The following is a 23790-nucleotide window of genomic DNA, read 5'->3' as shown; positions in this document are numbered from 1 at the left end:
CTCTTCCACTTAGTACTACCTAAACAGCTGGGAAGGCTTCCGCCATCTCCTGCTTAAAGTGACTGAGTTGTTGCTGTAAGAATGAGCTCAATATCATGGCTTTCATCTCTCTGATACCCAAGGCATCAGTCCACCTACATAAATGGCTTCCATTACCCTTAGAGATTTGCTAACTCAAAATCAGACAGCGTGTCAGTCACCCTGTCACTTTTGTATACAGAAACACTGACACAAACAACATTGAGGCGAGTAATATATGTTACGGATTCCAGGATATACATGCTATACCACAACTGAAAGAAAAATCAAATCAAATCTCTTTTTTTTCCCTTTTACTTGTTCCAGTGAACTGAATGCCATTTGATCTTAGACTTCAACAGCACAGAAGGGCTCTGGACAACATTTCATCACACACAAAAGTATCTTGGTCTGTATCTGCTAGCTACAAAAACACTCGGGTTGATTAAATGACTCGCATCCACCCTACACAGCTCTGGAGCGCTGAACAGCCATCCAAGACAAACACAGCTCAAAGTTAATATTAGAACAAGTGATAAGAGCGGGCTGCTGCAGATGCCATCAAAGATTAGCGGTGATTCACACAGACTTTCTCACCTACATGTTAAGTCTTTTATCTAAGCTGTGCCATGAGTGATAGCTGTCACTGCCAGGCTGCAGGAGGAGGACAGTGTGGTCTAGCACAACCAAACCAAACTTTTTGTGGGAGGACCGGAGGTCCCTCACTAATGCTATCTAAACTTCCAGATTCTACATCTGTTTTGTAAGAGAGATGATGCACTTGTCACGTTGTCTCTATGAGTCTGTATGGCAGCTGTTAGTGGGTTTTGTTCTTCACTGCTGGATTTCAGTACTGCATCCCTTGTCATGGACCACCGCAGTTTTGCTCTGAGTTCACACCAAAGATTGACCAGCTGCACCTCAGTCTGAACCATGGCCACAGTTCAGTAAAGGTGGCACAAGAGAGATGTCTGGCATGCTAGCACCTACCATGCAACCTTGAAGCAGACACACATCTCTGTTAACTGCTTGGCTGGATGCATAAATGTTGATGTGAATTGACTGAGCAAACTGGGATGGAAAACCTTACTAGCAAAGTTAAATATTTGTCTCATAAGAAGGCAGCTAAAGGTCAGAGATGTAAAGGAAAAACCCTAAGGCTTTCTGAGAAAATTTTACTTGTCCCAGATCTCTCTTTCTGGCCTCTTCTCTCTCCAAAGAAGGAAGTTTTAGAAAAGAATGAAGCAAGTTTGGCCACCTTGAGAACTGCTCGAGCAAAGAAAGCTGTGTGTTCAAAACTGTCCTCGCTTCTATTATTTCTAGTATAAAACATGAAACGTGACAAAAGATCATTTTTGGTACTAACTCGTTGCACTCGTTGTCTTCAAGGCTGTCAAAATTTCTGACTTTCAGGGACTCTTGCTCTTTTCCCATTACAAGACTGTGACTTGCTGTACAATTGACTTTCATACCACTGCTCTCCTCCTCCCATCTCCCGCTCGACAGCTGCTTTCATGCAGAAGACATCCTTCCTCCTCTGAGCACGTACACAGCACGTGAAATGGAGTCCTGCTTGTTTGCTGCTAATAAGGTCTGATAACCAGCAGTACCTCAGACAACACAATCCAGTACCCCAAACACAGTGAACTGTGGAGGGGTGAAGAAAGAGGTGAGAGCAGAGGACATGTTTACGGAATTGCTGCCCTTTAGTGGGACACAGGGGCCATGACCAGAGCTGCTCAGCCACGCTCTGAGCATCACCGTGTGGGCAGGAGGGCAGCGCGGGTCACTTCCCTGCACGGCAGTCCCATTCAACAGTTTGAGCTGAAGACAGCAAATGGGACTGGATCAGTATGGGGGTTTTTTCTGCACCTGCTACCACAGTCATAAGGGATTCATGTTTTGTACAAGGCCCGTGGACCATCTAGCCTGGTTCAAGAAAAAGATGGCACAACTGTAATGGCCATCTTGGAGCAAGGCATCTGCAGAAGAAATCACCACCTCGGTCCCTGAGTTATGTCCTTAAATAGGAAAGCTTATATACGCTGAAAAACATTTTTTCCGTGACACAGCTATCTAGAAAAAAGTATTCCCCTGTCTATGTGCTGAAAGAAAGCCTTGAGTAGGTATTTGAAAGAAATCTATATTATTGGATATAATTAAGTCTCATAAAGCTGTAATGACTTTCTGAAGGATAATATTCCCCAGCTGCTTCTCAAAAATTCATGAAGGAATAACCTATTTTAGGTAATAAAACGTGTGTAAGAATCAAGGTTATTCTGAGTGATCATTTACCTCACAAGCTCGCAAGTGACATCACTGTCAGAGAAAACATTACCATCTCCTCTTTACGATCTACCATAAACACGTTTCATCTGCAGTTAAAATACAGTGAAAGCCCAGTATTGGCCTTGCTTGGCTACTTGGAGAAGGATTCCCGTGCTTCAGTACCTTCTGGTACCTCGGCTGCCCCCTTTTACAGGCAGAGCTGGCTGGTGCTCCCCAGATTTTGTTGTCCGCTGTTGAAAACTGCTATCAATACAAGTTTATTCTTTTCTTCCAAACACAATAGCCTCTCTCAGTCTGTGCTATTACCCTGAATATTTGAACAAAAACCAACCAAGGCTCTCACAGCTGTTCCCCAGGTACTAATGGCCTGAAGCCATAAAGCTCCTACCTTGTGCTAATCTTACAAGCTAAGCAGCTTTGGGTCGGTTTATATTTGGTAAGAGACCTCCAAGTGAAAAAAGTTGTCAAGTAGCACTCCCTCCTCTGGGGTCCACTAAGTCATCACAGGACAATTATGGTGCGGTTTGGTCTCTCTAGTGAGGTATTAAGCCAGGGCAAGGATCCCTCACAGTCTTTAAAGACCCCATTACCTCTTTTTATTACACTGACATTAGATCATTGTTCAGGCTAAATTCCAGTTTGACTAATCATGTTGTACCTGCCAGACTGCTTCTCTAATTGCAGAGCAGGTAAATGTAGACAGAAGGACCTCAGGTGGTTGACTGACTCTACCTCCCTGCCCTAAAGCACAACCAAGGATACCTAGACCTCCCCTGTGTGGATACCCCAAGTTCACATTTTTCTCGGCAGTCTTTCCACTGCTTACCCAACCGCAGAGTTAAAAGATTTTCCTAATATCTTGCCTGAAAAATTAAGCCAGTTACTTCTTGTCCTACTTGCAGTGGACCTAGGGAACAATCGGTCATTATGCCCTTCAAAAAAAATTATTTTCTTTAGTTTGAAGAGTCTTGGCACACTTCTCTCAAAACCTCCTTTTCCCTATTCAAAACAAGTATGATTTCTGCCAGGCTTTCCCTGCAGTCCTGCCTTCCTGCACCTCTTAATGCCTTTTTCCTCCCATTGAGACTCTCTCCAGTTTGTCACCTGTTATTAAAGGAGGTGCCCAGAAGTAGGCACACTCAAAAAGAATAATCAATACCCAGCTCTTCAGCACTGCACTCCTCTGCAATGGAGCCACAGCTGCAACCCACGTTCATCAAAGCTAGGATGCTATTCACTCCTCACCACAGCATTTAACAGTGCTGCACGCTGTAAAGCTTGTCAGGTCTGGTACACAGGTGAGGTGACTGGAATAAGCTCTGGATTTAAATTCACTAGGAGATCCAAAAGGCTGCCTTGACCCATGCTGCTGCCCCAGCAGCTCCGTTGTTGTGGCTCAGCCTGGGCAAATCTCCTCCTTTAAACACAGTCTGATGCGACTCGCTGAACAGCTTCCAAAGCCCTGTCGCGTTAAACTTTGCTGTAATGTTAAAACATTGCTCCAGGCATACATAATGAATAAACTGTTCTAAAAGTTAAGTCCCAATCCAAAACAGACCAGCTATTACACCATGGGATATGGAAAGACAGATGGATACACTTGACTTCAGACTAACCAAGTTTTCTCAAAGAATTTTGGCTCCTGCTCATCAAGAGGCAGAGTAACTTCCTATTCAAGTAGTACCCAAAGTTTACCAGATTTTTAAAGACGTGAAATCAGCTTGAAAACACTATATATACAAATAGGCAACAAAAACATCTGATACTTTTTTTTTTCACCAGATTTGTAGAAGAATTAAAAAGGACTCTTTGCATAAGCCCTACATATCGCTGACACAAAATTAAGTAGCATTGTTGTTTTTAAATTAAAAATCAAACATAAAATTTAAGCAAAACCTTAGCAATAAAGTAATGCAAAATTGTATGAGGATAACTTCAAAGCTATCACTCCAAAATAATTTGCAGGTTTCAATTACATTGATGATGCGACTGTTATCAGTCATTACTGCAGAGAAGCAGTAAACTCTCGGAAATAGTTGCTATTTAAAGAAAAACAAAACCTGCAATCCAACAAGCAACAGCAAAGGACAAATAGTCTGTACTTACAAAGAACCAAAATACACATGTATACAAGTGTAAGTAATGCCTATCAAAATATAACCTCACAAGGTTTTTCTGTTTTAGGCAATGATACTTCATGTTTCAAAATACGTTTTTAATCCCAGCCAAAATACAAACAGGCCCAGCAGCAAAATCTAACTCTTAGCTTTTAATCATTGAAGGCAAACATTTTTATATCCCTAGATATAGATGAAAGAGCATCCAAAATAACATCAGGTTAACTTCGGCAGTGTACCGCACTCCCCACCTTTGGACAGCCACAACAACAGACAAAGTGAGTTCCAGCTGATATTACCACTTTCAACCTAAATTTAGTATTTTGCTTGTCTTCTAGCAGGCACACTTTCAGAAGACACACCTGTGGCTGCAGCCTAGCAGCCTCAAGCATCTCTCCAAGCCTGCCTTCCAGGAGTCCCCCACTGCGCAGCTCAGCTACACCCATGCAGAAAGCAAGACCCTGAACCTCAGTTTTTAGGAGACACATAGTCACAGCACTTGCTGCATCAGCAAGCAGAACTGCAGGAACTTAAAACACCTGCCCAGACTAACATCGGCCTTTTTTCTTTCATGCATAACCATATAAAACATTTTTTCCCTCCTCCTCCTCCATGGAAATAAATCTGCCCAGAAGGCAAAGGACTCCAGCTTTTCTTAACCAGACTCTCAGAGAGGGCTCCTCCCCATTTCAGAGCACGAGAGCCAACATAACCTTGTCATTGCAATCATTGTGATAAGAATTTGCTGTTATTTCAAATTCCACATGCAACAATTTTTTTTTTTTTAATTTACCATCACACCCTGCAATAACATTTTAAAACTCACCTCACGTGTCTGCAGCACTATGTGGGTGCAGACCTTGCTAATACCTATTGCAAGAGCAGGTACACGTGGCAGAATTTGTGTGTTTCCATGTAGCTGGAGTTTTTATCTGCTGCATATGTTACCAGACCAGTGCTTAACACAACCAGAGCGCAGAATCACAGTTTATAAACATAGTTGGGCATTTTATTAGCAGCAACACAGTTTTAAGGACTCCCACCAATATACAAATGGGATTACAAACTTCCATTTGCTTTACATTTGCAGTGCAACATATGACTCTTCCTATTCTTCAGATAACCATCATATACTCTCAATGCTGAATTTTGTTTATTATTTGTCAGCAAGAGCTGCAGCATCTGCTCTTTGGTAGGCTCCACCGGGAGCAAACAGCTGGGAGCAACATGGCTCCCAAAAGCACCAGAACAGGCAGCTCCCAGAGCTGTCACATAGCTAAATTACTTTATTTACTTCATTCCCTCCTGCTTTCAGTCAGGAATTTTTATGCATGCATCTTAAGGCACAAACAGACACTTGTAACCTTGGTGGCCAAACCCTCCCTCTGCCGCACAGTCACTCTCTCCACTGACGGAGATTTACCAGCGGTCAGGAAAAGCGCACAACTGCACAGGCAGTTTCCTGCAGACGCAAGGGCCATTTTTGGATGAGTCTCCGTCCTCCCATCCTGTCTGGGTCTTTTCTTTCCCCTTCTGGTGCTGTTGGTTGGTTGACTGCAGTTGTGCTTGGGAAATAAATAACACAACTCTGCTTCAGGAAACTGTATAGTGATCCAAAGTAGGCATAAAATAATTTTCCTGCATGTTTTTGCCATTTTTTTATATGGTCACAAAGTAGGATATTCAACTAGACCTATGGAAATACACTGTTCATCAATCTTCTGCATTAATTTGGTGATGTAAGTGTGAGCAGAGTTATAACCAAGTGGCACTAGGAAAACCCAGCGAAGTTTGGCCCCGCTGATTTTTCATTACTGCCATCCTGCTGGCTCACGTATCGCAACATATTCCAATACCACCACCACAATCAGCAGTGGGGGGTGGTGGTGGGGGAACCTACCTGAAAGCCTCTGCAGGCTTCAAAGATGGACTGACAATGGTTTTCAGGCACACAGAAGACATGAAGGCGCACAAAACCCACAGAAAAAGGCAATCCCAACCTGGTACAGCAGGGAGCCCGTCCCTCTCCCCCAGGCAGCATTTACACACACCAGCACACTGCCCCAGCAGCAGTTGCATGCTGCTGCCTTTCTTCAGAAGCCATGGATCACCAATTTAAGCAGCCTTTTCTGATAAGAGCCTTTTTTCTTGTCTTAAAACAGACTGAAGTACAATGTTTCCTGATGGAAAAAATTAAAATAAATCACCCTTTTTTTGTTTTTAGCTATCATGCATGATCACCACCTGCACAAAAAAAAATGGCAGTACTCAGACCACTTCTACTTTATTTTCCCATCACTTTTTTCCCCCCTACATTTTTATTTAACAACTCTATTTCAAAACCAGTAATTCCCAGAATTTCAGTCCCACTATCCCCAAAGCCTTATCTTCACTTTAAGTAGATTTTTCTTCACCTGAAGCAACATGCTCAAGTCAAATAGCTGAACGTGGAAGACACGTGATGGTCTCAAACTTAACCTGGCAACTCCACCCTGTATTATATTTACTAATATTTTTCACTTGACTTAATTAGCGGCATTCAAATGAGACCTCAGCAGCAACGTGCCCAACACCACAAACCACAGCGGTGATGTTTCACACATTTCACCTGGAGATGCACCACAGCGTACCATGGGCTTTCCAGAGCCTCGAGCTCTCTACCACCACAAGGCACCGTCAGTTCTCCAGTACAACTAACTGCCTCTCCTGATGCTACTGCTCCACTAGGATTTCCTCAAAAATCATGAGATAAATCAGGATATGCTTTACTGTTGCCTCCTGTGTTTTGATGCCATGCTTAGCACATGTTTTCAAGAAACTGCCTGAATCCACATGATTACAATTTTCCACCCCACCCCCCGTGAATGCTGAAATTCTTCCATAATTACAATCACTTAAAAGTCGGGCTTTAGGAAAATACCAAGTAACATGGCATTGACAACAAAACTCACAAACTGACACTGTAATATCTAGATGCCTCAACATGGTATCAGACCCCACGATCACTGGACATTTGCTCAGATGGTGGTTTGGATGATAGCAAGAGGTCTCTTCATCAAGGGAGTCTGAGCAAACCCAGATAAAGTTTCAGTGTAAGAACAGGAGAAGGTTTAGCCATTCCACAGATAACTGGTTTTATTCTTGTCAGGGCAGAAATAGTTATTTACTTTGACCAGGAAGGTGGTCCCATCTCTAGCAAAATCCCATTTGCTCCTCTTCATGGTCATTCCAACTTCTTTAGGTAGCTGCACGTCTCCACACAGACTGTTACTATTGCACCCTGACAGCGGGACCTCAAAATAGGTGACGAGCTACTCTGTCCCAGCCTTCGAAAGCTGTCTCTTCTCCCCCTGAAAGACTGCCAGGAAAACTCCACAAAATAAACATTGGAGTTTCCAAGTGATGCTGGAGAGAGTAGCATCTGCCAAAAGCAAAGATGTCATGGAACTTGCTGAAGAAGGCAGCATCCTGCTGCTGGTCACCCGTGTGGCTAACAGGGAGGGGTGGGAGAAGTCAGTACTGACGGTCCTCATCTTGGTGAGCTCCAGATACTAATGATGGTCCTCACGTCTCCAACAGGCTTTACAGTCATTACCACGCCTGAACCTAATTACAGGTCCATTTACCGACTCATTAACTGACTCATTAATTCTCACACAGCCCACGTCTTAGAAACATTTCTTGCCGGCCTTCAGCGAACAAAATGGCATTCTGATGCCAAGAATGCCAAGGGCCAGGGACCTTTCTGGAGCTCTCTTCAGCCTGCTGAGCGAGCTTGGTGACTCCAGGTCAAGGCCACCTTTAGAATCACAGAATCATTTAGGTTGGAAAAGACCTTCAAGATCGAGTCCAACCATCAACCATGCCCACTAAACCACGTCCCGAAGTGCCTTGTCTAGGCGCTTTTTGAACACCTCCAGGGATGGTGACTCAACCACTTCCCTGGGCAGCCTGTTCCAACGTCTGACAACCCTCTCAGTAAAAAATTTTTTTCCTAATATCTAACCTAAATCTCCCGTGTCTCAACTTTCCAGACCGAGGTCTGACCTCGTTCAGCGCCCGTCCTGCAGCTGAGCACCACGGCTCACCAAACCTCTTGACCGCAAGACGGGCGCCTTCCTCTGAAGCTGCCGCCACCTCACCTCACCCCACCGCCCTCCGGCCACCCCCCTCCGGTGCCAGCACCACCTCAGCACCGAGAAGAGCCGCACCTGCGGGCGGATGTCCCCCACCGGCCACAAACCGCGGCGACAGGGGGACCCCGGGCGCCGGGTCACCCTCAGCTCCGCCTGTCGCGACACGGCGGGCGCTTCCCCCCCTCACACACACAGACACACCGCCCCCGGCCCGCCCTACCTTCCTGCGGCGGCCGCCCGGGGGCCGCAGCGGGCAGCAGCCGGGCGCGGCGCTCCCCCGCCGGCCGCTCCGCACGTAGGTGACCCGCCGCCTGCCCGCCGCCGGGTGCTGCTCCGTGCTGAGGGCCGGGGGGGCCGCCCGCCCCGCCGCCGCCGCCGCCGGTGCCCGGGGCTTCTCCTCCGGGCACCAGGATCGCCTCATGCCCAGCTGGAGGCAGAGGAAGAGCGCGGCCGACAGCAGGCAGAGGCGGAAGGCCGGGCCCCGCCACAGCGGCCGCTCCTTGGGCATGGCGGCGGGGGCTCGCCCTGCCCGCCCGCCCCACCTCAGGGCTCATGCCGCCGGCGGGACGGGCCCCGCGGCCGCCGCCGAAAGCGGAGAAGACCCCGCCCCGAGCGGGGCCGGCCGGGGAGGGGCCGCCACGACCCGGGGGACCCGGCCCCGGGCTGCGGGTCGCCGGGGGTGGCCGCCCGAGGCCGGTCCCACGGGGCGTGGGGCCGGCCCTCGCCCCTTGTGTGCCACGCGTGGGTGTCGCTCCCGTCAGGGGCCCAGACCCCGGCTGCCCCCCCCCCACCCCCCCGCAGGCCGGGGCTAAGGGGCGACAGCCGTGGTGAGAGCTCCCCTCCCTAACCATCGTACCAACCCGTCTGCTGCAGGATGGAAGCGTATCCACTCGTTAATATACATTAGTTCACGTTATCCGCTGTAACGCCGCGAGGTAGTGGGATTTCGCCGGAGACTTGGGTATTGCTCGTGCTTAAGTAAAACAAGCTACAGGACAGCCCGGCCCTGGAAGTCGGGACTTCGCTTCTCGGAAGGTTAGAGCTGTCCGTGAAGGATAAAGGATACCCCTGGACAGCCAAGATAACACCAGCACCCTAACCCCTCTGACAGCTCTTCAAAACCCTCCCGGTATCGTCTGGTGTTACACATAAGTAACTCCAGCAAGGCTGACTCCGGGGACGTCTGGGTCAGTAGACAAGCAGCAAGAATGCTGCAAAAATAAAGTTGCTTTGCAAAGTTTTACTATGGTTAGTAATCGGTACCGCAGGTGTTAGTGATTAGTCGAATCGTGTCAGACCCAAACGTTTGAAGGCTGTGAGAACCCCGCGTGAAACCACAGCTGAGGTGCCCCAATGTGGCTGGGACACCGCATGCGCATGAATAACTCTTCTAAGTCTACGCTTTGCGTCCTAGCCTCTCTCCTCGGCTGGCACGGGCCTGCTGCGAATTTTCATGACACATCCTTGGTTTCACCCGTGAAGGAAGGCTCTGGGTGAGCCGAGCAGGGACAAGAGGCAGTGCAGAGGACAGATGTCCCGCTCACCTCTGCGGGAGCACACGGGGCCTTTTTTCTCGCAACGGGGACACGCTGCGCAGAAATACAAAGTGCACAGGCCGGCTTTGGTCTTAAGCCGCAGTGCTAAGCCATCTCTGAGCAAGGAGCGGGTAGTGGCGGTTGGTGGGATTTTTCGGCAGCGGGAACCGCAGGTGGAGAGACGTGTCGGGGGCAGGAGGCAAGCTCTGCGGGAACGGGGAGGAGGGCGATGGCAGCCGGTTTGCAGCACATGCAGCTCAGTGAGTAATCAACACGTTCTCAGGCGGGATGTGCGGGACACGGGCGCGCAGCTACTCCCCGTTTCTTTGCCGAGTAGGGGAGAGAGGTGGTGACTCTCGTCCCCTGCGTGCGGCAGTGTGCTTCCAGCACCCCTGCCTTGTCTGCTGGCAAGGGAGAGGCTTTCTGCGCTGAGCTGCTTCTCCCTCCTTTCCACCGTCCTCTCCCCAGCAGCAGCCTGAACCGCTCCTCTCTGACCTCTCCTGTCTGTTCACAGCCTGGGGCAGAGCCGGAGCTGGCTGCTGCTGGGGGAGCAGGTCAGAGAGGAGCACTGGGAGAAGCGGAGCCTGCCAGCAGCCGAGCAACCAGACCTGCTGGCAGCAGGATGGAGGAGCTGCACGCAGGGAGATAAGGGAGGGAGCGGTGATCTGTCTGCTGAAGTGGGATCTCAAGTATGGCTCCAAGCACGGATGCGCTGGCAGGCCAGGTGCATGCTTCCTTGCCATTTAAACATTGCTATCCTCTTTTTTTTAGGTAAACTATTCTTCTGAATTAGGTTAAAGCAATTCCGTGGTTGCTTTAAACCACCCTAAATGCAGGCTCCTCTTGGAAGGGGGTCCTGCCTGCCATTCCCGTAGCAGGTGGGGGGCCGCTTTGTCCTAAGCTAAGTCAAACCAGGGCAATGACCCAGAAAAAAGCTAACTCCAGAAAAACTCTATCTATCTGGAGCATTTTCCTAATAGACCTGGACACCCTTTTCAGTACCATCCTGTCTTTTGGTCAGCCTACAGCCAACACAGGGCAGCCTCTGTGTGGTTTATGCCTCAGGGGAAATGCGGTGCAGGTCGGAGCGCTTCCCCTGCCCCTGCTCAGGGGTCCCTGTCCCTCCCTTGGGCAGGCTCTGGTGCTTGCCCCAGGGAAGCGAGTTGGCTCTGGCAGCTGACCTGTCTGACAACCACACGCTTTTCCTCTGTTTCCAACCCCCTTAGGTGGCTCATGAGTGGATCAGAGAAGCCCTGGTGCCAGTGCAAGGGAGAAAAACATTTGTGAGGGCAGAGGGAGAGTGTGACTGCAACAACCACAACTGGCATCAGCTTAAGAGATGGGCACCTCTCTCCATCCGTGAGCATCTCCTGGAGTTCATCAGCAGAAGGTCACTCGGGCAGGCATGGGGCCGCCTGGCCATCACTTTGCTCGTCCATGTGAAATGGCATTGTTCATCTGGAGGATGGAAGCAATGCCGCTGCTCGGGGAAGAGAGGTTTAGATATACGTCGAGTACACTAAATGCAGGGATAGATGTGACAAGACACAAGACTTGCAATACTGCTAGCCAAAATCGTTATATCACAAAATTCTTAGCACCAAGGTTGTTTTAAACTATCAGCATCTGGTCAATAAATAATGGCCTTTGAAGGTCCTATTAAAATAAAAGTTTGTGTTTGTATGGTTATGGAGAAAATCTTAAAGGCAGGAGTATAAAGGTCAAGACTCAAAAAGTATATAATGCCCAAATACATTTTAAAACTCTCTCTTGAAGTTTGATCCTTGAGAAATCAAAGCTTTCCTAAAAGCTTGAACAATGCATATTCAAATAAAAGAGGTCTAACTGAGCAGAATAAAAACCACAAAGTCTTTCTTGGTTTTAGCATCGCAGGTTCATTTGTTGTTCTTCTCTCATTGTATAGCTTCAACAGAAAGCTCAAATACTTGAATCCAGCTACTCTTCTTGTCATCATTGAGCTGTAACTGTAAATGCTGACCTCGTACGAGACATTTCTTTCCTTAGAAAGCTGATCAGTCCCAATCTGTGAGCATGCTAGGAGTGGTCCTGATAAAGAACAGTTCACAAATTTAACTCCATGTTTTCATTTTGGTTTTGTGTTTTAACAAAGGATTGAATTTCTCACGCTTCCTCCCCCATCTCTTTTGAATGTAAGTCTGCCCATTTAAAACACAACAGAGGGTTTCTAAAGTTAGAGAGAAAGGGAACAGTGGTAGAGAAGGACCTCAGGAAATCTTGGGAACAATGAGAAATCTTATCTGGATTAGCATGAGAATCAATGGACATTAAGATAGTACCTTAAGCAGTCTTACCTCTCCATTTTAACAAGTGAATTATAAACTAATTTCTTCCCCCAGGAATCAGCTGCAAAGACACCCGTATGCAAGCAATGCCTGTTAAGAAGAAAAGCAAATTAAAATTGCAGCGTAATGCATGCAACTCCAGTTCAACTGGAGGATGGACCTTTTCGAGGTGATTGCTGGTAAATACAGCTTCTGCAAAACATGCCCACTCTTTGAGTCAGGCAGCAAATGGCATCCCCTCCCCGTTGTCGCCAAAGCAAGATGAATAGTGTTAGAGGAACACATAGCATGCTGCATCCAAGAGAGCGCAAAGTACTGCCATGTAATGCAAGGAGTAACCAAAACAGTGACTCTGAATATGAGCGTGCAATTTCTACTGAGACCAGTGAGCATTAAGCCCTGATAACCAAAATCAGGTATCGGTCCTACTGTATCTACTTTTTATGTAGGTGCCACAGATTTCTACAGCTCCCTTCATTTCTCCAGGAAAAGTCTTTAAAAATGTAAAATTCCTCCTGCATTTACAAATTTGTCTATGGGGAGAGCACAGTGCTAAACCTCTGGAAGGAAAAAGTTTAACATCAATGGAAGTTCATTGCTTCGGTGCTGCCTTTGCTGCTTATAAATTACATCTTGCCTGGAATGTTGTTGGTAGCAAAATCTCTCCTTTGCAACAGTTACTTAATGTTGATCTCTCTTATGGCCATTTTCAGTTCAAACATCTTGCCTACCGCCATCCATCTTCTGCCTCCACCCACTGTCAAGGCTTCTGTTTATCTTCTGGCTAGTCAAAATGCCTGCCCAGATCTCTGTGCAAAATTAAACCCCAGGCAGGAAAAACACTACTGGGAATTCCCTAGATTCTCCAAGGACTGTTAATGGAACATTCCTCCTATAAAATGAGTAAACGATTAAAAATGCTCTTTTCGACTCCGCTTAACAACCTCGCTGGATTTGGTATGAGCCACGTGCCAAAATCTACAGGACAGAGCGAAGGAAGACTTTTTCCCCTCTCCTCCCTCCTACACTCATGGCTAATGCTTTGAAAACTGCAGTGATGATGTTGCCGTGCCCATGAAAACAGACAGGTTTTGTAGAAACTTTCAGTTTGTAGAAGCTTTCACAAGGTCATTTTAAAAGTGGCTGTGTGAAGAGAAGCACGGCGTGTCCTTCCCCAGAGAAGATGCGTGTGCCTCTGATCCTGAGTCTGCAGGGTTCAGAGCTTTGGTCCAGGCCTGTTTCATCGCCTTGCACATTTATGTGCGAAAGCTCTGCCAGAGCCTTGAGGAACCTGGGATGATCCCCGGGTGGCTTCTCAGTGATGACTTCGGTGCAAGCCCGGTCTCACTTCTGTTCCTTAAAACTGCAGCTGGAAATCCTGGAAATGTTTCTCGATGCACCAAGTGACAGACCTCCCGGGAGCCTGCACGCAGCCCAGCAGCTTTGCAAGAGAGGTACAGCCCTTACTCCTTCCTGTGCCTTAAATCCCACTGAAAACTCAGAGTAAGAATCTCTTTCTGTTATCTTTTAGCTGTTAGCAATGGAGAAGTAAATTGGCCGCATTGGTCTATTACCCACTTACCGCTGCTGAGAAATACGTGTCTGAACAGCTGTCAGGGCTAAAGCTCAGCTGTGTGGATCATTAAAACCACTTCTCAGCTCACCACTGGTAGGTTTGAAGATAACAGCTAAAAAAACCCATGTTCATGCAGTCTCCCATTAGCTCTCCTGAAGCTCGTGGGCTATTTCGGCAGCTTAACACAAGATTGATCTTGCTGTTCGGCAGCTCAGCGCGAGGCGTGGGCAGAAGCTCTCTTTTCCTTCCAGCTACAGAGAGATTCAGACACCACAGCCTAGCTGAGTACTCAGAATTTGATGAAAGAGATAGTTGACAATTAATGGCCTGGAGAGGGGATTATAGATCAAGATTTACCCCTGAGTTACACTCTTGTGCGTTTGCACGCATAGATACCCCTACCTGTGCACATATATTCACTGCAGGAATGAGAAGAGGAATGAGACAGCCCTTCAGTAGAAGATGTTCTGCAGTTCTCTGCTATCCCTGGGCCTTACCTTTATTTATTTAACCCTAATCTTCGTGGTATCTACAAAAGCGACTCAAGAAGCTGCGTTTCACTCCTGGAGAGGAGCAACAGTGGTTTTATGGTCTGCCTTTTATTAAATTGTCTAAACATTCTGAACAGGCAAAATTGTCCCTGCTTTTTAAAGTAAGCACTGGCAATTTTATTGCACAGATACTAGTATAAAACTTGAAAACATGTATCACCATTTTTTAGAAAAGATGTTCCAGTTTACAAGAATTAAGCAGTGATAGCTCATAGGCAGCTCACGTACTATTGTACAAAGATTTTTGCAACATTAGTTTGTTGTCTGTATTTCGCCTGTATCTATACTGTAATCCCAGACAGATGTCCAGCTTTGCTTAAAAATTACCCTGAGTTTCTATTACAAAATCCTATTTTCTGTATGTTTTAAAGATTACCTTGGTGTTATTCTGGGCTCAGCTTTCTCCCTTTTTTTGGATGCAATCAATTTTACTGGCATTTTTACACTTCTGAGCTCAAGGATAAATGTCTTTCATTAAAAAATGAAATTTGGCAAAGGGATTAATCTATAATGCTCAGAATTCTGCAAAACACCACAGCTGGAGTAGTAATTATGGCTTTAAGAAGTTATATAAGCCTTTTTATTACATGTTTTTAATGGGTTTACATAGTACAGTACAAATGCCAAAGTATTTATACAGGGGATGGCAACAGCACTGGAGTAATTGAGCAGATGTCACAATTTGATCACTGAGAGAGAGTTTCATCTGCAAGTGTTTGGGGAAAAGGGGAGAAGAGATGCAAGACAGAGCACTGGGGCTGCTAGGGAGAAGAAGAGCAGCAACACGTTCCAGGTAGCAGTTTCACAAACAAATTAAGACCCATAATTAATGTGCTGTGCACTTTTTCTACAGTCTGTCTTGCAATATTGTTTGATATACTGGCATGTGTCTGTACAGTTTATGCCTCATTAAAGGCAATGGGATAAAATAAAAGCTGGGAGTGACTGACAGCATCTTTGATGGACCTGATGGGTGAAAAGCAGCTTTCATGGGAGAGGAGGCATGCAAAAATGTCCTGGACCAGTATGCAGGCCAATTTAATAATATGTATCCATCTTTAATAAAGGTCTCACCCACGTGTCTGAAAAGTGTCTGGTTTTTGCAGGACACTAAATTCAGTATCACTGTCTTTACCTGTAACAAAAAAAGTTGCTTTTCTGAACTATTACTGTGTGGTCAGCTAATCCTCTCCTCCAACTGGTTGCATTTTAAATGTCTTAAACAAAATCCTAACGAGGAGAAGAGAAATGGCCTTGCCCTCAGCAGAAAAGATGCCATGGATCCCCTGCAGCTGAGCAGCCTGGCCAGGACCAGACGGTGAGGATAAAACTCTGTGCTCTTCCCGCAGGCTCTTTTCAAGGCAGTCTGCCCTCAATGCCATGTAGAGCAGCATCAGTGATGCAGAGATATCGGTATCGATTCAGAGTGGAATAACCTCCATAGCTGAGAGTTTGTATAGAGATTAGGTGTTACCGCAGGGGGTATCCTTTCAGCACACGTCTTCCCACAGCGTGTCTGCCTCCATCCCCAGAGGCCAGCCAGATGCTTCAAAGATGCACTGGGAAGGATGAAGCAGGTTTGTGAAGATGCAGGCACCTCTGCAGGCATCACTCCAGGCGATGAACACTCGGCCAGGCTAATGCTTGTGGTTGTGCCCCAGCTCCTACCTCGCTTGCGGGCTCCTTGTTAGGAGGAGATCCCCTTGCCAGAATGCGTTGAGTTTCTTCAGGATGGAGGTCATTTCTCTATACTCTGTCAGGAGGTCACGTACACAGTCCCAAAAGCATAAAGGCTCTTTGCAGAGCTTGCACGGTGCCTGCTACGGTCCTGGTGGCAAGGCTGGAGGTAAAGCCAGCGGCTTGCCCTGCGGTCCGGTCAGCGTAGCTGCGGTGGCATAAAGCAGGGAGGACCATCTCAGGGGACACTGGCCTTCCCCCCAAGGCAAAGGAGAAGCGACTACTCTGAGCCATAGCTGGGTCAATGCCCAAAGCCAGGGGAGCGCGGGAGCTTCCCGAATGGAGCCCAGGGCACTGGGACAGGCAGGGAGAGAGCCCAGCGCTGGGACCCACAGAGCAGCGGCTGGAAGAGGCAAATTTTCCCACTAACTTCTCAGTCCTCTTTCAGGCTTAACGTGGAGGGAAGAAGACGATCACTGACGTACAGCGACGGGAGCCTTTAGGAATCGATGGCTTTTTGCTCGATCTTTGTGCTGAAGTGCTCAGTCTTACACTGTGAAGACAAACAGCGGCAAGATTGCTCTCAGCAACCCAGACAAGAACATTTCAGTGCGTAATTATGGATGAGATGCAAGAGGACGAAAAAAGAAGGAAAACATCTGTTCGCATAGAGTTTATTGCCATTCACTTAAGAGGCCCATTAAATGCCAGAAAAAGCTATTTATCCTTCTGTTTGAGGCAATTATCCTGCTGCAAATCTCTGTGGCAATTCGCCCCGTGATTATTCCTGGAGTGCTGACACTGTGCAGATACGCTCGCAACACGGAAAAAAGATGTGGGCCTTGTCCACAAAGGCTTATGGAGGGATTTTCAGAAGCGGGGTAGCCAGTGCTTCTCAAAGTTTTTAACTTACACTTTACCTCTGTGGAGAAGCGTTCTTTTTCTTGGAATCTTTGCCTGGACTTCAGGTACCTCAGCCCTTTCAAAAATCAGAAGGAGCTCTTTCATTCAAAGCACACCTAAAAGTGGGATTGCTCTTCTTGTAGCCACTGTCTCAGCGATATGGGAGGTGAGAAGCCCAAATCCAGTTCCTTGCATGCTCAAAGGAGACAAGCTGTCCCACTGACAGCTCAGCTCACCAGGTGATAAGGTGTGTGGGGACGGGAGATTTCATTTCCTTGAAGCCCAACCCTGCACTCATTTGGAAAGGAGAAAAGGCAGCGTGAGGCTCCCTCCGTGGCTCTAGTGCATTCCCTGGTGGAAGGGTTGTTTTCCAGACCTTCACATTAGCCAAAAGGCTGACTGGAGTTGCGTATGCAGGTGCTTCAGAAATACCTGCAGCTGGCTCGGTTGCTTAGTTCTCAGGTGATACAGAAAATAAACAAGCCTCCCCTCCCCTTTTTGGCTCATAAATATAAGTAAAGGCTAATGTAAGGCTTGGATATCAGCTGGTTGACTTGGGCTTTGCAGAAGTTCAATAAAAAGGCAGCAGAGGTGGCAGTGACAGGAGCAGAGCATGTGGTGCACACCTCTTACAATGTGAGAAATATATTGTCCCCATGGTAGGTAGTAGACATGAAGAGGAACAGAGGAAAGCGATGTGGGACAGTGCTCTTCTAAAGCTGGCTGCTGTCAGCGATGTGAGGCAGTCTCAAAGGAGGAAAAAAAAAACCCACAGGAAAAAAGATTCCCTTGAAACTTCTTTTATATTTGGAAATACCTTTTTTATGAAGTTCACTTTCAGAAAAGTTTCTTTCGGCTTTCTTTTCTTCCCAGCTGCTCCCTTTCCTCATAAGGCTGAGTTTTGACTCATGTCCACTTTTCCTTCTCCAGGAGATGTAACTTCAACTTCTTCATTGAGAAAAACAGACACATGGGGGGAAAATTCCCAGAAAGAAAACAGACAATTTCAGATCGGCTTTAAACCAGTGCTGGTTTCTAATACCTGAGCACCCGGAGGGGTGTGTGTGAGCTCCCCAGGAGCCAGTCCAGGCAGCAGAGACCCCCTGCCCCGCGGGATGTCTAGCCCAGGCGCAGCTCAAGGGGCCGGGGGACCCCAAGTCCCCACAACACAAGGAGCCGAGGACACTTGGCTACCCGAGACAGTGGTTTCCCCTCCATCCTTTTGGTGGGGGGAAAGCTCTGGGACATGCTACTATAGCAACAGCTTTGCCTAGGATTATAATCCCTTATTTTTCTTAACAACAGCTTCTGGTGTGCTGCTACCTTTACATTTCTATTTCCTCAATGTACTTTTTTTTTAAGCATTCCCCATGACATTTTACTGCCCTAACCGATTCCCGATTATGGCTTAAGCCCTACTGCAGCACCCAAGTCCTCCAAGCCTTATAGGTATTTGGGAGCCCGACGGGCACCCACGTTTCCACCGAGTTCAGCATCACTGCAGCTGCTCTTTGAGATGGAGTGTGTGGGTTTCTTTCAGTGACTGCTTGATCCAACATCTCCCTCTGGTGGAAAATAGGGAATAAAGCAGGATAAAATGAAGCCTCGTACAACATTGATTTAAGACAGTTGTGAAAACAATACAAATCTCGGTCCAGCCCATGATTTTCTCTATTCCAAATGAATTTGAATGTATCAAACTGAAGTTTATCACAAATAGTATTCAACTGGAAAAGAATTGTAATGAATGATGAATCCCAATTTTCCCGTATTTTTTCAGAAATTTGGCAAAATTGTTTTAAATATAGGCAAAAGCCTATATCGAGACAATATGTCTTTATGGCTTTGTTTCTGCAAAGAAAATCAACAAAATTCCCTGTTGCAGCTCAAGCTCTAAAAACCATCATACAGCCCATCTGCTGTCTGCAATCACAAGGATTGATATAAATGTCTCAAAATATAATTATTCCCTTTCTAGGCCATAATTATGCCTTTGAAGTTCCCTGTGAGCGTGACAGATCGGTTGCCCTCTGCCAGGAGTGCCTATTCAATGTAGAACATAAAGTGTGGATAAGAAGGGAATACCCAAGTACGGTCTGGTTAACTTTTGTCTGGACACACATGGGCTTAAGGAATGGCACAAGGATAAAATGCTTTGCATAGGTGACAGCTAAGTCTTTCTTTAAGGGTGCCTTTCATCACCATGGAAAGTCGTGGAGGTTTAATGACCCTCCACTGTTAGTCCTCTCCCACGTGCGAGTGTTTCCCTGACGCTCTGTGTTTCTGGATGAAGACTACAGAGCCGATGCAACAGCACAGACAGATTTAGGATCACAGTGGAGTTTTGCAAATTCCTCAGCCGTCAGCTCAGCTTCAGCTGGAGCTGAAGAGTTAACACAGGTCACGTCTTTGCTTCAGCTCCTGGCAAGGACGTTGGGTGAGGAGCAGACACTCAGGGGTGGCTGATGAGATACTGCCCAGGCTGGGCAGCTGAAGCAAGAAAGGACTCATCTCAACAAACTTCAACTGCCTAAAAGCCAAGCGGTCAGTGTCAGTGAGCCAGCTTGCAGGTATCGAAACGTTGTGACTCCACTTTGTGGGTCGGTGTATAGCTGGCACAGGGCAGCGTCACTATGTTTCTGTGGATATGTTTTAGAATATTTACATTTTCCATGCATAGGGAGAAAAATGAGGGAGGGTTGTGCAATTATTCCCAAAATATTAGGACATATTCTTGGCAAATTGAAAACTTCTGGAATAAAAAGCTGAAGCTCCTGAGTAGGATGCTCAGCCTTTGTGTGGCATGACCTCAGCAGGGAAGAAAGCCTCTGTGAGAAAGAGTGAGATTTTAAAAGGCATTTCAAGCTAGAGATGGGGGGGGGGGGGGGGAAGTGAGCAGGCAGAGAAGAGCAGGAGTTCATGATGGCAAGTCCTTAAAGGTGCCATTTTGACCTCTTTATAACCATAAGTAAGCAGGAAACAGCAAGACGCAATCTGGACAAATAAAGCTCCTTTTAACAGGGCATAGGAGCTGGAGCAATCAGGCTGAATGTAAGCTTGTTTCTATTTGCTATAAGTCTGAAAATAGGATATGGGTCTAAAATGATTTTTATATGAGACTATTGAAATATCAGAGACATTCCAGAAGAAAGATAATTAATGGCTTATTGTAATAGCATGATAAAAATTACATGGGAAAGAACCAGAATAGATCCTGTCCAAATGAGGAAAAGGACATGAACTCTGTCAAATTAAAAGCAGAAACAGAAAGGCAGACTAAAAAAGATTTTGAGGAGATAACTCACTAATAGCCAAAAAGCTTCCTCTCCCCCAGCAGGAGCAGGGAGCCTGCCGGAGGGTTCTGCAGGTGACCAGGGTGTGCAGTCAGCAGACGATCAGGGTGGCAAAGGAGTTTGAGAGAAAACGAGCCCTAACACAACAGCGAAACAGATTACTTGTGTCTGTGTTTGGTGCAGAAAAGCTTAGTGAAATTCCCATGGCAGAGCCATTTGTTAAGGCGATAATGCAGAGAAGCTGCCTCAGACTGAAGGGCCATTAGATGAGGTTTTAGAACAAATAGATGTGAGGGATAGTAACAAATTCCTGAGAAGCAGATGTTACTTGCTTGTGGGGTTTTAAGGAATGTTAATGGGAAATTCTTGCACTATTAGGGGTGGTGTTGTGGTGGATTGACCCTGGCTGGACACCAGGTACCCACCAAAACCATTCTATCACCCCCTCGCCTCAGCTGGACAGGGGAGAGAAAATATAACAAAGGGCTCATGGGTCGAGATAAGGACAGGAGAGATCACTCACCAATTACTGTCATGGGCAAAACAGACTCAGCTTAGGGAAAATTAACTTAATTTACTGCCAATCAACCAGACTAGGGTAATGAGAAATAAAACCAAATCTCAAAAAACCTTCCCTCCATCCCTCCCTTCTTCCTGGGCACAACTTCACTCCCAGATTCTTTACCTACCCCCCAGTGGCACAGGAGAATGTGGGTTGGGGTCAGTTCATCACACGTTGTCTCTGCTGCTCCTTCCTCCTCAGGGGCAGGACTCATCACACTCTTCCCCTGCTCCAGCGTGGGGTCCCTCCCATGGGAGACAGTCCTTCACAAACTTCTCCAACGTGGGTCCTTCCCAGGGGCTGCAGTTCTTCATGAACTGCTCCAGCGTGGGTCCCTTCCACGGGCTGCAGTCCTTCAGGCACAGCCTGCTCCAGCGTGGGTCCCCCGCGGGGTCACAAGTCCTGCCAGGAGCCTGCTCCAGCGTGGGCTTCCCACGGGGTCCCAGCCTCCTTGGGGCATCCCCCTGCTCCGGCGTGGGGTCCTCCCGAGGCTGCAGGTGGAGATCTGCTCCCCCGTGGACCTCCCTGGGCTGCAGGGCCACAGCCTGCCTCACCGTGGTCTTCATCACCACGGGCTGCAGGGGAATCTCTGCTCTGGCACCTGGAGCATCTCCTGCCCTCCTTCTGCACTGACCTGGGGGTCTGCAGGGCTGGTGCTGTCATATGTGCTCACTCCTCTCTTTAGCTGCAGTTGCTGGGGGGGGTCCCCCTCCTGAAATCTGTTCTCCCAGAGGCACTATCACCATCACTGATGGGCTCAGCCTTGGCCATCGGTGGGTCTGTCTAAGAGCCGGCTGGTATTGGCTCTGTCAGACACAGGAGAAGCTTCTCACAGAAGCCACCCCCGCAACCCTCCCGCTACCAAAACCTTGCCACACAAACCCAATACAGGTGTATAACCTTTTACTTAAAACAGCCAAAAAAAAAAGAGGATGGCATGTGACACTGTTTTCATTTAAGTGCTGTGAGGGATCTAGAGAAATGCAAACCACTAAACCTGACACCCATGGCAGGCAAACGGTAAAAGCCATGGTAATAGAATAGTTGCAAGGACAGGTACGGACTAAGAGGGAAGAATTGGCAGAGCTTTGCAGTGAGGAGCGATGAAGCTGTGCTTCACCACCCTCTTATGGCTTCAGAGGAAACAGTGAAGCTGCAGACTAGAGCCATCCACTCGGTATGATCTGCTCAGCTTCTGGAAAACCATTAATAACATCTGTCACCAAGGACTCATAAAGAAGCTAATCTGGCATGGGATAAGATGGAATATTCTCTCATGAGTCAGCGACTGCATATAGGATAGAGAGACAAGGTAAGGATAAATCAGCTGGTTTTCACAGTGGAGAGAAGTCACCAATGACATCTTAGAGGGATCCGTGGTAGGGCCAATTCTAACCCACAGACCCATCAGTCACCAGTAAATGGTGAAGTGGCTCGGTCTGCTGGTGGTACCAACTTATTCAAGGCAGTAAAATGCAAACTGCCTGTAAGGAGCTGCAAAAACTATCTCGTGAGCCTGAGCAAGGTACTGGCAGGTGAAATCCAGTGTGGATAACAGCGGAGAAAATCACATGGCTGAGCTGGGAGGAAGACCCCCTCATTATCCAGCTTCAGGAATGGCCTCTGAACCAGCTAGTACCATTCAAGGCAGATATCTTGCAATTAGGTAGTTCGATTCAAATGTCAGTTAAAAGCTTGTTAGTGACTACAAAGCAATTAAATGTAAGAAATTATTAGGAAAGGAAGAGAGATGTAATTAATTGAATACAAGTTTCATCCTCTATCATGAGTACTGTGTGCAGTTCTGGTCCCTCCATCTCGAAAAGAGTATGTTAGAGTGAGAAAAGGTATAAAGATGGGCAACAAGGAATACCAAAGATATGGGATGACTTTATGTGGGTAGCAGCTACATAAACCAAGATTCTTCAAGGTGGGAAAGAGGGTTCCCAGAGGGAGTATGGTGCAGCATTATAAATTCAAGAAGGATCATGGAAAATAATTAGTCACCATTTCTCATGAGAGGCAAGAAAGGGGCATCAAATTATGTTTCCAGGTTCAAGACAAAGATAAAGGCAAGGAGCTCTGCTTCTGGGCAAGGAAATGTCTCCCTTTACAGAACCTGTTGTCACAAAATGTCGGGGACTACAAAAGCACCATACATGGTTTCAGAAGCAAGTCGACAAATGTGTGGAAGATAAATCATCTGAGGGCCATGAAACATTAAGCTACCCCTCAGCTGAGGAAGCCCCTGGGCCAGGAATGGCTGGAGGTGGCCCTCTCCACTGCTGGCCATGGCCAGAGCTAGGACACCAGACTGATGGGCCTTGCAGCTGAACCTATTTTGACATTTTTTGTCAACCAGACAACTTTTAGAAGTATATTAGAAGAAACCCTGCCACCCTGCAGAGCAGAAGCACACAACCAGAGCTCTGGGGCTCTCGTGGGGCTATGAACATCCCATTAGCATTAGTAGTGTTTCTTGCTCCAGGGTAAGATACACTGTTTGTTAGTTTTCAAGATTAAAATCAAGATTAAGAAAAAATAGCCCATTCTCATGTTCTTTTTCCATGTATTACTATGTTCCATGTTAGCTGAGGGCAAAGCTGCAGTTTGACAAACCCTACACCAACACTGCTGCCAAAAGCAGCAGCTCTGTCCTCTCGTGCTGCTGGAAAGGACAAACGATGGGGGAAGGAATGCAAAATCAGCCTTCGGAGCTGAGGAGAGGCGGGCAAGGCTATTGAAGGCAGGGCTGGCTTAGGCTGATCCCAGGCCCTTATTGACCTACAATTTAATTTGGTGACGTCTC

The 23790-nt window shown here is 47.1% G+C and overlaps 1 protein-coding gene across 1 annotated transcript in view; it reads right to left on the bottom strand.

Moving 5' to 3' along the window:
- The window catches only part of METTL24 (methyltransferase like 24), a 49718-nt gene extending 40567 nt beyond the window's left edge, over positions 1 to 9151 (bottom strand). Inside the window, exon 1 of the mRNA XM_075046391.1 lies at positions 8781 to 9151. Coding sequence (XP_074902492.1) covers positions 8781 to 9068 — 288 coding nt within the window. The 5' untranslated portion in view covers positions 9069 to 9151. The remainder of the gene's footprint in view (positions 1 to 8780) is intronic.
- Positions 9152 to 23790: the final 14639 nt, after the last annotated feature.

Source organism: Buteo buteo, chromosome 15 (genome assembly GCF_964188355.1).
Source record: "Buteo buteo chromosome 15, bButBut1.hap1.1, whole genome shotgun sequence".
Classification (NCBI taxonomy): domain Eukaryota; kingdom Metazoa; phylum Chordata; class Aves; order Accipitriformes; family Accipitridae; genus Buteo; species Buteo buteo.
Note: the sequence above shows the minus strand (reverse complement) of the source record. Positions and strands in the feature narration are given on the sequence as shown.